The sequence below is a fragment of the Dermacentor andersoni genome, chromosome 5, assembly GCF_023375885.2.
Source record: "Dermacentor andersoni chromosome 5, qqDerAnde1_hic_scaffold, whole genome shotgun sequence".
In the NCBI taxonomy this organism is placed as follows: domain Eukaryota; kingdom Metazoa; phylum Arthropoda; class Arachnida; order Ixodida; family Ixodidae; genus Dermacentor; species Dermacentor andersoni.
Window position 1 is genome coordinate 194,262,472 of NC_092818.1, and position 13,225 is coordinate 194,275,696.

Here is a 13,225-nt window from a genome sequence, read left to right on the forward strand (position 1 = left end):
CGCTGGAACCTAGCCACGCTGTCGAGAACACGGGTACTTTCGATCGCAATCTAGTCATGTCTGGATGAACTTTTTCGGCAAGATAGAAAACTATCACTGCTATACGTTAGCAACCAGGATCGAATTTGTATAGCTTACAGTTTGAGGGCACAGACAACAATCCATGCGAACTCGAGTAAGCAGATTCAGATTGTACATGATCGCAATCGAGGGATACAATCGAGGGACCGCATGATAAGGTAATTATACGTAACTGGTCCCTGCAACACCGAAAGTAAATGTAAATCAAGCTGTTACGTTGCACGTTCATTCTCTCCTTGGCGCACCTTTCAACAGCACATTCAACAGCCTTAGATGAAAACAGAAACCGCGATAATGAATAACATCGAACAGCCGGACTTGTTTCTCCTGACGCAAGCAGAAATGCTCACTAATTGAAAAGCAGCAGAGAAAACTTGCACGCACGAATTGAAGTCACATACACCCGCAGAAGGCACTTATTCTGAAAAAGTAACTGAAATTAATTTGTAGAAATCATGTTGCGCCCACACAGTAAACACGAATGAGCAGGAGAGGACTAGCACAACAATGATGCCGGAAGCCAAGTGGTAGCTTCACTGAAACTGAAAAACAACTAGTTGGACCGTGATTTGCGGGAAGTTTAAGGACCCAGTGAAAACACTTCGTCTGTAGGACATCTGAATCATGACCCAATGTCCATGCACCATTTTGGATACAAATAGGACATCTGCTGGACATCAGTCTTGGATATCCTGTTACGAATGTCCCAAGGTTATTCCACATGGACCTTTTTTTTGACATGCACATGAATATTTGTCCTCCAATTGAAGCTCCATCTCATGGGTTTCCTCTTAACAGAATTATGTTTTCTGGCATGTTCAACTTACAATCCGAAGCTATCATGTCCGCAGCTCGTGTTTACGTCGTACTACGAACTTGTGACACAATTTACTTTTAAAACTTCAATTAGTTCAATAAGGCAATTGCACTTGGCGCAAGGCCTAGAAGAATGAGGAGTATGCAGAAGACCCTGGCATATGTCCATAAAATGTACGCAGCATGTCCACATAATGTCCCTCGCGGACATGCAACGGATGTCCGCATGACATGGAAAGTACGACCAAATGGTCGTGTGAGGGACGTTCGCAGGACGTGTTCGACACATCCCTAGGATATCGATGTCCTAGCAGTGGATGTTGATAGGATATCCATAGGACACAATTCTTGCCTATGGAGATATGGGTACAGCATTTCACAAATGGGGCACAATTCCATAGTCTGTGTGATCTGTAACTAAATGCTCGCTATACAGGCATCACAGAGTATGGGGAAACACACAAGAGCTGGTAGGGCATTGAAGAATGATATCTGCAATAGCTTTCCGCACTAGTGCAATGACAGCATTAATTGGTAGGTAATGGGCACAAGAACAAATACTCTGCATTACAGAAGTCCTGCTGCTTGCTTTGCTTTGGCAAATCATAGTCTCCGTAACAATGAAAGTAAGTTTAAATTAAGCACATTGTACGATCGTTCTCTCCTTGGCACACATTTCAACAGCACATTAAGTGAGACCGTGTAAAATAAGAACTACTGAAACACATAATGTCGTATAATATCAGCCGCAAGCCTCCTTGCTGTTGATGCAAACTATAATGCTTACGAATTTAAAAGTAGCAGACATTCACAGAAAGCGAACGAAACACCGCCTATCAAGCGCTTTCGAGCCCACAGCAGGCACCACATGCAAGAGTGAGCGATTGCAGCACTGCCGCTCCTTTCACCACCAGTGGTGTCAGGTGGCCCTATGCGCTGCACCGCCCCTTCTAGTTCACTGTAACTGTGGCAATGCTAGGCCCAACGTTACGTTCACTAGGCCGGCCGTGGCTAGGCTTAGCTGCTTCGACGTTCACTATTAAGCTTCTTGCCTTTCGGTGCTGTGTTTTTCATTGAAAGAATTCGCCGCTGTCATCAAAGGCATTGACTCTGCCTTTGTGATCCTTGCGATTGGCTTCGAAGCTCGGAAAGCCGGTTTCTGAAAGCTAGTTTCTGAAAGACAGCTTCGCCTCAATACAGAAATGTATAGCATACGTGAAGTATTGCAGTGAAGCATAACAAGTGTGGGAAGGGGCTATTGTCACGGGACACAGTATGTATTCCTTACTTATGCACTCGTGCGCCTGCCATCTCCTGTCACAGTACGAGCACCGATATGCCTAATAAGTGTACTGGCAGGCCTTCAGAGCTTTTTTCGAATGTGCCTGTGGCGATTTGAGCCCTTAAAGGGCCCCTCACCAGGTCTCGCCATTTCGAGCTGACGAGCACAGAGCAAACATTGCACAATAACGATCGTGTCTGCAAAGTATTACATTGCTACACACCGTGGAAAGATCTGAAATTTCAAACCGAATGCTGATTTTCCTTCTCATCGAGACCGCCGCGTTCCGCCGGACGGTGACGTCAGCCCCTGCGCCTACGTAGTCGTGTCCGCAGTGTGATGTCGCTCGTGGTGACACGCGACTTCGAGAATTATTCAAGACAACATCTGTTGTCTGTGCGATCTGTTGCTTGAATTGATGAATTGAAGTTTAGAGAAATAATAAAACACACAAGCAGAATACCTGCATGTTTTTTGTTTTACTTTGCACCAAAGCAAGAAAATTGCACTTCCGCTTCGTATGCTTGTTCCCGCGGTCATGCGGTCATGTGCTCAGGTACTGAAACTATGCTATTTTCTAATGTGTTCCAGCGCGTGATCATGCTCTGCAATCCGCTTGTTCTGCCTCAGTATTCGTGTAGCACTGAATTATACCGCTAGTCATGTTTCCTTGTGTACAGCACACAATATCGTGAGCTGCCGAACGAGACAACAGCTTACGCGCGACACCGTCGGCGGAAGTGCATAGCGTTGAAAAAAAAAAGAGGAGAAAAAAAAATTTGAATTAAGGCGGGGCCTGTGACATAAGCGTCATGTGATCCTCGAGGTCCGGTATGGGAGAACGCAGGGAAGGAATGTTGCTTGCGTAGGCTAGACGAGGCGAGTGGAGAGAGCGTCTTGCTTGGCAGTGGAGTCCGCCTGCTGAAATCATGGGTTTGCAGCACTGAAATATTTATTGCTCGGCTATTAATGAGCCGATTTGGAAAATTTTTGCAGCAGAACGCTCCCTAGAGAACACGTAGCAACTCCTTTCAGCGTATAACCAAAACTTGCTATGGGACCTGGTGAGGGGCCCTTTAAGGGCAGTAAAAAACATGAATTTTTTCGGACATGTTCACGGCCCCTAGGGAGTCCGAAAAATTGGATGTGACTGTACAACTGAGCAAAAGAAACCTTCAGTTGTTCTATGGGGCGAATGCGCGGCGAAAGGAGGACGAGAGCAGAAAGAACTGATGCATCATGAAGGAATGAATGGGAAAGAAAGAGTGCTGCCGCTTCTTTAAAGGAGCTTGAGCTCTAAAAGCAAAATGTTGGCTCATGTCGGGGTGCAGGTGTGCCTCATCCAAACCAAAATAGACTCTTTAAAACAGTCAAGTGCAACACTGAGGTGTTGTGTGTAGGCTGAGAGCATGTCAGGACAGTTGAGGTTGACTTACCAGCTGCTGAGAGAGAATCTCACTTGTGACAAAGTTCGGGCCTCATACCAATAAGCTTGCTATCAGTTGATAGAAATAGCTCATATTGGAAAATATTTGCTTCTTTATGCATCTCCATTTTATTCATATTTGAGAATATTCGATTCAATTTAATATGTGCTTTACCATTTTTTTTCGAAGATATTTTATTCGCTGTGCATTTTCTTTTTGAATAAATTAAACACTATTGCTTAGTATTCAAACTGGATTAATTCGTTTTTTATTCTTTAACATGCTTACTAGGGAGTGACAGCATCAGGCGACACAGTGTCAAGCCGTCTAGACATAAAACAAACTTCTGTGTCATTCAGGGAATTTCGCAGAGGTGCTCAAGGAAAACCTGGAAAACTCGGGGAATTTGGAAATGTCAACTGGGCAGACACCCTGGTTAAAGCTCTGACCAACTACTTGTGTATGGTGCTTTTAAGATTGTAGATACATGCCATCTCTCATAATTTTGGAACAGTATAATCGTGTAGATTTTCATCTTAGTGTTAAATAGAGTCTATGTATAAGTGCAACCTTGACAGGCTTTGCCTTTGACAATCATTGACAAGTCAAGGAATGCAGCTAGAGGGTAGTGCATATTACATGGAGTTCCATGCTGTGTTTATTGCATGTTGACGTGATAAATAGTCTGCTTAATTTTCATGAGAACCTTGATGACTTGTACCAGTTATTTCTATCCTGAATAATTTGTAGCACTTTAGCAGTTCCATAAGTTACCTTTGTGTTACTGGCTACCATGGTTCAGTGGCATTGGTGTCCCACTGAGCATGAGGTTGCAGGAACAATCCACAGCCATTTTGGCCACATTCCGATAAAGGTGGAATGCAAAAACATTCATGTGCCACTCTATGGGTGCAGATTAGAGATCCCACCTTGGTCATAATTAATCTAGAGCCGTCTACTACTGCACTTTTATTGTGCACCTCTGGTGAAAGTCCCTTTCATTGGGATGTTAAACGCCACTCAATCAATCAAGTGAATGTTGCTTAGAAAAGCTTGTGGAAGGTTCACATAGGAGGGCATTTTACATTCCCGCTCGTGCTGCTGCTACGCAGAGCCTGGGTGTGGTGCTGTACGTGCTGGTGTGTGGGGCACTGCCCTTCGACGGCAGCAGCCTGCAGGTGCTGCGCAGTCGTGTGCTCTCCGGGCGTTTCCGCATACCGTTCTTTATGTCTACTGGTGAGTGGCTCATCTTCATTTAATTGCCATTAATCAATTTCATTTAATCAATTTTGATCATTAGCTCGTACAGCGACAAGCGCTGTGAAAAAGGAAAAGCTTGCAGCGCTCCGCTGGCATGCTCATGAAATGAGGCAAAACCTGTTGCGCCATAACCACGACAAAGGTGTACTAGGGTTGGAAACTGCACTAGAGAAAACATGTCATCTCGCTGGCAAAGACTTGGTAAAAAACAAACATTTTGCAGTGCATTGGCGGTGCACTGTGACTTTTGCATCAGCTTTGCATCACTACCTCTTTCTGCCCCAGCCCGGCAGGCTATATTGATCGTCAGAATAAACAACTGTAGATTATGGATGTAACAAAGTAAGCCCAGCTCTCCCTTATAACTTCATTATAATGTGGTTTTACTGTAGAAAGGAAAAAGGTGAGTGAGTTGGTGACTTGAACAGTGTGACATAGTTAACCAGACCTTAACAGGTCAGACATAGGAAGAAGACCACAGGATGACTGAAACTGACCTTTACTTTGGACCAGTATCAATATTTTTGCAGTTGCATAAGTTGAACTCTGCCACAATGAAATTGATGGGGCTCGCAAAAAAATTCCATTGTGCTGAACTTCGTTTTAGTAAATGGTACAAATAACAATGAAACATGTGGTTTAGCGACACAGAAAATAAGCTTTAATTCTAAAAGCATAATTTTGGCTTGCAAGCACTTTCTGGCAAGTGGTGATGTGACACAAATCCCATTCTTTCAAGTGAGTCATCACGATTTCATTGGCTTGCACTGAGGCAGAGCTCCAGTTTGTATAAAGGTGCTCATTACACATGGTGCTGCTGGAATGGTTGCACGCTCTCTTGTGCCGTCTTCACCATCTGATGAAACAAAATTGTAAACACTCCTGATGATATCGTTATTGCTTATTTCGACGCAAACAGCAACATGGGAGTCGGCCTCAACGGCCACAAGTTTACCGGCACAGTGATTGCATTCTGATGAATTCCAGGACTTTCTTGGGAAGAAATGTCTCCACACTGCCAAAAACACATACGACTCTATTGCTGCTAGCTGAACTTGTAAAATATTGTATCTCTTGAATGAGCTTTCATAATCAAAGCAGCACAGCTTCATTGTAAATCACAATGAAGTGTGCGGCTTTCTTCGTAAACTATGCGAAAACTTGCTCTGTCACCATCTTGGGATGACAGTGGTGATGACACTGGCTCTGCCAATTGGTTGTTACATGGCTTTGGCCAGTGCTGTTCTTTCTAGAGCTTACGCTGGTGCTGGTGTCTAGAATTGCTCTACAAAGACTTTGTTGAAGTGAAAATGCACTTATAGTGTACTTCATTGTGGCAGCAATTTTAAAGGGACAAACGACCGCTCAGAACATTAATCGAGATAACCCTGCTGGTGGAATGATTCCCTATCGTAGTGGCTAAAATGAGTCATGTTTTTTTCTTGAAACGTGGATTTATATTTTTAATTCATCACTAAAAGTCACGAAACAATGACCTTTGGCACCCCAGGTGGCATAAACATGGAAGCTGCATAAGAGGTCCACCATGTGACCTTATGCTAGCGTATGCAGTTAATGGTCTTTTTGTTATTATTGAAATGCAGTATACATTTTATTATTATAAGTTTTTCTTGACTTATAATGTGCAGATAAGCCTTCGTTTGTAGTGAGCAGAAAAGTGGCGCTGTCTTCGGATTTGTTTTCGATAAGCTGGCTTGACTCATCTATCGACAGAACAATGACAACGGGGCCAGCCAGCCATGAAATAGGCGTGTACTTGGGGAAGAATGAAGTACAAATATAAGAAATGTCTCTACAACAACGCGAACTTATTGCACCAGCTTTTCATATTCAAAAGTGGTTGAAAAGGTAAAAATGTAGGTGGTTAACCACAGTTACACTCACTCCTGTGAAAGCAGAATAATGGGTGGCTTTTACAATTTGCAAGGCGGGCTATGGAATCGCTCTCACTTCTCGGCATTGCTGAAGGAGGGATTCTTATTTTTTTAGAGGCTGCTCAGATTGAAAAATTCTGCTTACTAATATCTATGCGCTTTTGGAAGTAACCACTGCAGATGTAAGCACTACCGAGAGTGAGCTTTGCGTTGCGCCATAGAAAACTAGATCCGTAAAAGTCGGTTGTCAGTCCCTTTAATGCATTAAATTCTATGAAAAACTGATGGGGAATAACAAAAATTTCATTCTGCCAGAAATATTGTTTAGCTGGTATTTGTTATGTAGGGATTTGACTGCTTCCTAATATTGTCCTGCCGAGATTATTTGCAGGCCAGAATTTGTTCTGTGCCTTTTTTTTATGCTTCATATGATTATAAGGGATTAGCCGTGCTGCATAGCATGCTAAAAGCATGTTAAGTTTATTAAAAAAGAGTACTTATTAGGTGGCTTTGAGACACATTTGTAGAGGACACCTTCCTTGTCATGCGGACCTTGATGAATCTGTGGGCGCCATATGCAGAGTGTGAGCATCTAATCCGCAAGATGCTGGTGCTGGACCCAAGTCGGCGGCTGACAGTGGAGCAGGTGAAGAGGCATCGGTGGCTGCAGCCAGCAGGCATGCACGCCCCTGCCACACCTGCAGCCCCGTCTGATCGTGAGGCGGCTCGTCGAGGGATTCTCGATGATGGCGTCCTTCGTCTCATGCAGAGCCTTGGTATTGATCCAACCCGTACTCAACAGGTGAGTCAAGTGCTCTGAAAATGTGGTTATGAAGCTGTAGCTAAAAACATCAGTTTGGGACAAGTATTCTGGCATAAGTGTGAGTGCAGACTGGGCATATGTGTGTGCAGTCACTGGTGCAAGAGCGCTTCGACCACCACTCGGCCATCTACTTCTTGCTCCTGGAGAGGGCGCGGCGGCTTGCAGGTGCCGCCATGGCTGCAGGTGACGCTAGCCGGCGGCCCAGCACAGTGGCTGAGCAGACGCTGCGCCACGAACCCACAGCTGCCGTGCTGCACATGCAGGCCGCACTGGCCGCTCACCCAACCATCGACAGTGTGCGAGGGCATGCCTTCTGCCAGACGACAGATGGCAACCTGGCCACATGCCGCATACCGGCTACAGCGCTGCTCAAGGGCTGGCACACTGCCGCACCACCAGCCACGGGCTCCATCGATGAAGGCGTTGAGGAAGACCTGGACCCGCCCGGCACACCACCCCGGCCCGAGCACAGGGACAGCCCACCACTGTGCAGTCTTACTCAGATGCTGAGCCTGTCTGATGCCCCACCATGCACACCACCTCCGCCAGCCTGCCTCGAGCCATGTCGTGGCGCCGAGGGACCACACCGGTCGGCAGGTGACTTCCGTGAAGGCCGCCGTGCCTCGGATGGTCTCGTGACATCACCGGCAGGACCAGTGGCCTCTGTTGTCGCCACCACAACGCTGATGGGCAGTGGGCCCCGCGAAGAGCTGTTTGGCAGTGACCGGCGGCTGCCACCGCCAACTCCTGAGGTGCTTCCACTGACGCTGTGGAGCCAGAGCAAGCCCTTGCAGCGGCGGCCCCGCTGGGCACGAGCTTGGCGTCCCACCCCACCACGGCCACCACTGGCAGCCTGTGGCGGCGGTTCACTGGGCGATGTGCCATGCCCGTGGACGGGCCGTGCCTGGGAGGCAAGTGGCCGTGCTGCCAACCCATCTAGTCATCTGTACGGTGCAGGCGACCATGCCAGTGCGAGCCACCACGCCTCCTGGGACCCCAGCCTGGAGCAGATGGACACGCTGTGAACTGTGCATTCTTCTCCTCTTCGAAAGAGCCAGCGAGGAACTCTTGGGTTATTGTTCACTTGGTTTCATTGGTGGCTCACACTCCACTCTAGGCTTTGCATGAATTTGTTCAGGCACAGTCTTATACCCAACTTGCTGGCGCTGCTTTCTCTTCATATTTTCAGCAATTTTATGTTGCATTGCATGCATCTGCAGGAACTCTTCAGTTGTGAATTGGATTTTCATAAGTGGCTTGAAGAATCCCTGCTGTCATGCTACGGATCTCTTCTGTCCTGTATGCCTCAGTTGCAGACGTGTCGCAGAGGACCAGGTGCTCTTGCAGCTTCCGCTCTTCTGAACCATTGACTACCCACGAAACTGCTTTTGGTTTCTTCGCCACTGCCAAGGAGGCTCCCACGCAACAGCACGTTATGTCTGGCCATAGTTTGCAGACTGCCTGCTAAGCGTGCACTGTCCAGCCCTGCGTCCACTATGCAATTAATTGTTTAGTGCTGGTAACCTGAATGCTCCCGCAACAGTGCAGGTCACTTTCCACTGCTGACAAAACTACCAAAACTACCAAATTGTGCTTGTCCTTTGAGGCAGCATCTAGCAGTAGCAGCAACAGCCGCTTGTCTCCACCCACTTGTAATTTGTCTATGCTCGTTTGAAGAAGTACACTAGGATTGTGCAACGGCCAGAAGTGTCCTTTAGCCTAAATGGAGATTGACGTTGCAGACATTGCGGTCGCTCACACATTTTGCTACTCTCTTTTGGGCAAGGGTGTTTTCCTTTGTTTCTGGCTCTGAATAGTGTGTCAGTTTTTAAGCATTTCACGGCCCATAGGGTGCACAAATAGTGGTGGTGATGTCTGTTGTCAGTGCCACCTTGTGATATGCGGCATACTACTAGTAGTGGTTGTGGTGGCATATCTTAGCACCAAGATTGCCTAGTGGTGAATGCCAACACTGTGTAATTTTAGGAGAGTGAGCTTCAGAACAAGAAGCTCAATTCATACTGTTTTGTCACCTTTGTTGGGCCTCTTCCTGAGAACTTTTGTATATGGCTGGCAGCTCTCAACTAACACAGACCTACATGCTGAATACCCTTAGTCATGCTTGTCAGTAGCATTCTAGCATGCAAAGCAGTTGCCTCACAGGCTTGGAAAATATGTTTTCACATTTCATGGGCAGCAAGACGCAAACATTGGCTTTTTGAGGTAAGGTGTGACATTTGCAGTTGACAGCTTCAAACTGCACTGCTAAATCTGCGCTATCCATAACTGGATGCATCAGCTTTTGGTCACCTTGAACCATGAATGGCGAGAACAAGCTCAGATTTAAAAGCATTCATTACAGGGCTGAAATGCTTTGACTGGTTTTAAAAACTAGGCAAAAGTTTAAATTATGATTGTATCAGTAGCAGTATTTTGCCTAGAGGGGTTAAGACAAAGATACCAAACTGAAAAGACAGCTGGAGTGCTTAGCTTAGCTGTGTAAGCATAACTGGACAGTGATGAAAAAGAAATATATATATATATTGCTTTTTTTGAATCTCCATATTCTGGGTAATTTCCCTTTGGGCTCTATGGTCATGGGCAATTTTGCATGCAACATTGCATTGTACTTTTGCCATCACCGTTTTTTGTTCTTGCTTTGAAGACGGCACTGTTTCTGAACACAGGCCAGTGGCTGGTTCAGGTTGAAATCGGGTCCGTCTAATCAAGGCATTTCATGACGGTCTAGTCAGCTCCTGTATATGCATTGGTCAATTGCTTGTGCGTGAAGGCCCTGGTCATGTGGTTAGTGTATTCTCGTGCATCATAATATGCAGCCACTTTGATGTTCTGAGGCACTGTGTGACTGTAAGAAAGTGGGGAGAGTGTAAGTGCTGCAGTGGCAGAGGAGCATACTGCAAGGCAGGAAAGTTGGCATTTTAAAAACATTCCGCTGCACTTTGCTGGTAGGGTGTGCTGTTGTGTTGCGGCACCTGACAACTTGCCTAATCTTGTCCCTTTGTAGGCCATGTTTGCTTCAAGTGAGCTCGCAAAACTGTCGCATAATGTTAATGCTGTGCGTGAATGTCACCTGCTTCCCCAAACCGACCATGCCTTACTGAATATGCTGTTGACTCGTTGGTTTAGCATTCAGTAGCACGGCCCCAGGTAAATGTGCACGTTTACCAGCATACTCCAGGTAATTGCCGATTTGACTCACTTGTTGGCACTATATCTGAAGATACACATAAAAGAATATGTGCTGGCAGAAATTGTCATGTATCTGCCTTCATTTCGTTCAACTGGCTGGCATTGTTTGTGTTGTTTTTGTCATGTAAATTTGTGTAATTGTTTGTTTAGCCAGTGATTAGCAAATAGGAATATTTTTTAGTGTAAGCCAGTGTTTGTATATGTAAGCATTGATATGTAACTGGGTTAAACATGGTCCATTAGGTACATTGTGTCTGCACTCAGGGGCATCATTTTTAGAGAGCATGATGGAAGCTAGTGGGGCTCTGGCAGTCTTCAAATTGAGAGTAATTTATTTTAATGTAGTGTCAAGGCACCATATTCTTATGGATATCTGTGGTGCCTAGTAGGCACACTAACATTGACTACATCGCCTTTTGTCTAAGCTGACTTCATTCTATTTGCGATGCCTTAGTATGCCTTTTTATCCATTGCCCCTGAGAGTGGATATAGTACGTGTTTAGCAAGGTGTATGTGTTACTGCTTCTCTATGCTAGTCATGACATTGTCAGATACTGAATAAGCAACAATAAAATTCTTTGGAGAGGAGCCTTAAGCTTTTGAACTTGCCTGGTTTAATGGAAAAAGCACTAATAGGCACAAGGTAGTCCTGCCTGCTTCTTAAATTCTGACTGTGTATGTACGAACGTGGGGGTTGAAAGTCTCACCCGACGCACTAGTCACATGTCAGCAGCACAGCTGTGTTGTGCACTCTGTTTTGGCCGCACTAGAATGTTGCAGTGATTTCTTCCTCAAAAAATCACCTACGTTGAAAAGTTTCTTCATGTTCCTTCAACAAATGCACCGAATAATCTGCAACTGCATCAAGTTGCATGTTCTGGATTGGTGCATGCAAAGTCGGTATATTTGCGGCTTGTGCCAGCCTTTTTTTTTTGCTCCCAATTTGGCATTAGACTTGCTTCATGATGCGTAGAATTCTAGTGCATAGAAAATGCACAATGCATAGAGTGCATTCACAAGTTATTGGAGCTTTGTTATAGAAATAGGGCTCTGATTTGTCAGGCACTGAGACTATTCATGTGCCATACCTGCCAATTGTGAAACAGATTTGAGACCATTACTAGAAAACAGGAAACTAATGAAGTTTCACATGTGTCAATTTGTGGCATTCATGGCAGCTTAGGTTGTTTTTTATGTGGGGAGGGGGAAGGGGGGTGGGGTTGAGTGTGTACCAGTTCTACCATGAGCCCCTGTGCTGGACTGCTCTGCTGCAGCTTGCAAGGCAGATATCGCTGTTGTGTTTTCAGCAGCAGTTGTCATTTATTTGCTCGTTGTTAGTGAACTAGCATGCAGAAGAAGAAAAAAAAAAAAGGCAGCGTAGTGATGCAGGTGTAGTGATGCAGCTGTAGTTTTTGAAACTTGGCTTCTGCGCCTCCAAAGCCCTTGCGAGTTTGTGCTCCCCATGAAGCTGTGACATTGAAAAGCACTGCCGTTTTGCTTGTGCTGCATCTTCGTGGAGTAGAGCATGTAGCCCTCCACTTGTCAATGGTTTGTTTGTACAGCGCCTTGCAAAGGGCCTCTCGCAGCTTTGGAGGTTAGAGTCTGAGTGAAACCTGAATGATGTGCAGTGTGTGTTAGTTCAGTCCTCGCATACATTTTTTCATGAAGCAGCGCCTCATAGCAACGGTGCTGTCAACTTGATATATCAAAGTGGCACCAAAGACATAGTAGAGTTGAGTTTGGTATACAATAAGCAGTGACACGTTGCCCAGACACATTTTTTCCCACGTGTGCTTTTCACTAGGAATTTAGAGTTAGTCTCAAGTGTGTGTGTGCATGTATGCAGATCTGCTTTGATTATGCCGGGACTCCAGAAGGCTCAGTGTGTGTTGTCCATCATGTGTTCCTCTCGAGTCCAGACGCATGCATTGCCTTATCCTTGGCTCAGCAATGCATTCACATCCCACAGTGTCCATAACTGTGGTGGCAGCCACTGTGGGACTTCCAAAGACCCAGCTTAATCAGAAGCTACCAGAGTCGTACATGTGTGGAACTGGTATGTGTGCCTGCCAAACTGTCCGCTGTGTGCGAAGCCTCTGGGTACAAAGCACATCTTGCTGTGCATGATTGATGGCACCAAGCCAACCTGCTTGTCCACGAGTGAGAGTTTGAAATGTATGCCGTATGTGTCGCCAGGAATTGAATAAAACACACTCAACAGGCCATTGTTGTGTATGTGGTGCTGCTTCCTCCATGCATTTTTAATGCAGAGCTTGTGTGCTGGACAGATGTCTATGGAAGACCATGTCGAAGGCTGCTAACATAGCGACATAGCTAACATAACGACACTAACCCAGTGCAGATTGCCTCCAAGATGGGATGCGCGCAGCCGCGCTCAGCCGCCACAGCTGGAGTAGAAGAGGATACGCAC

At 45.8% G+C, this 13,225-nt stretch overlaps 1 protein-coding gene across 1 annotated transcript in view; it reads left to right on the forward strand.

Moving 5' to 3' along the window:
- LOC126531782 (serine/threonine-protein kinase SIK2-like) overlaps nt 1-13,017 on the forward strand; it is a 32,287-nt gene extending 19,270 nt beyond the window's left edge. Inside the window, exons 7-9 of the mRNA XM_050179505.2 lie at nt 4,719-4,842; nt 7,343-7,563; nt 7,674-13,017. Coding sequence (XP_050035462.1) covers nt 4,719-4,842; nt 7,343-7,563; nt 7,674-8,609 — 1,281 coding nt within the window. The 3' untranslated portion in view covers nt 8,610-13,017. The remainder of the gene's footprint in view (nt 1-4,718; nt 4,843-7,342; nt 7,564-7,673) is intronic.
- The last annotated feature ends 208 nt before the right edge of the window (nt 13,018-13,225 follow it).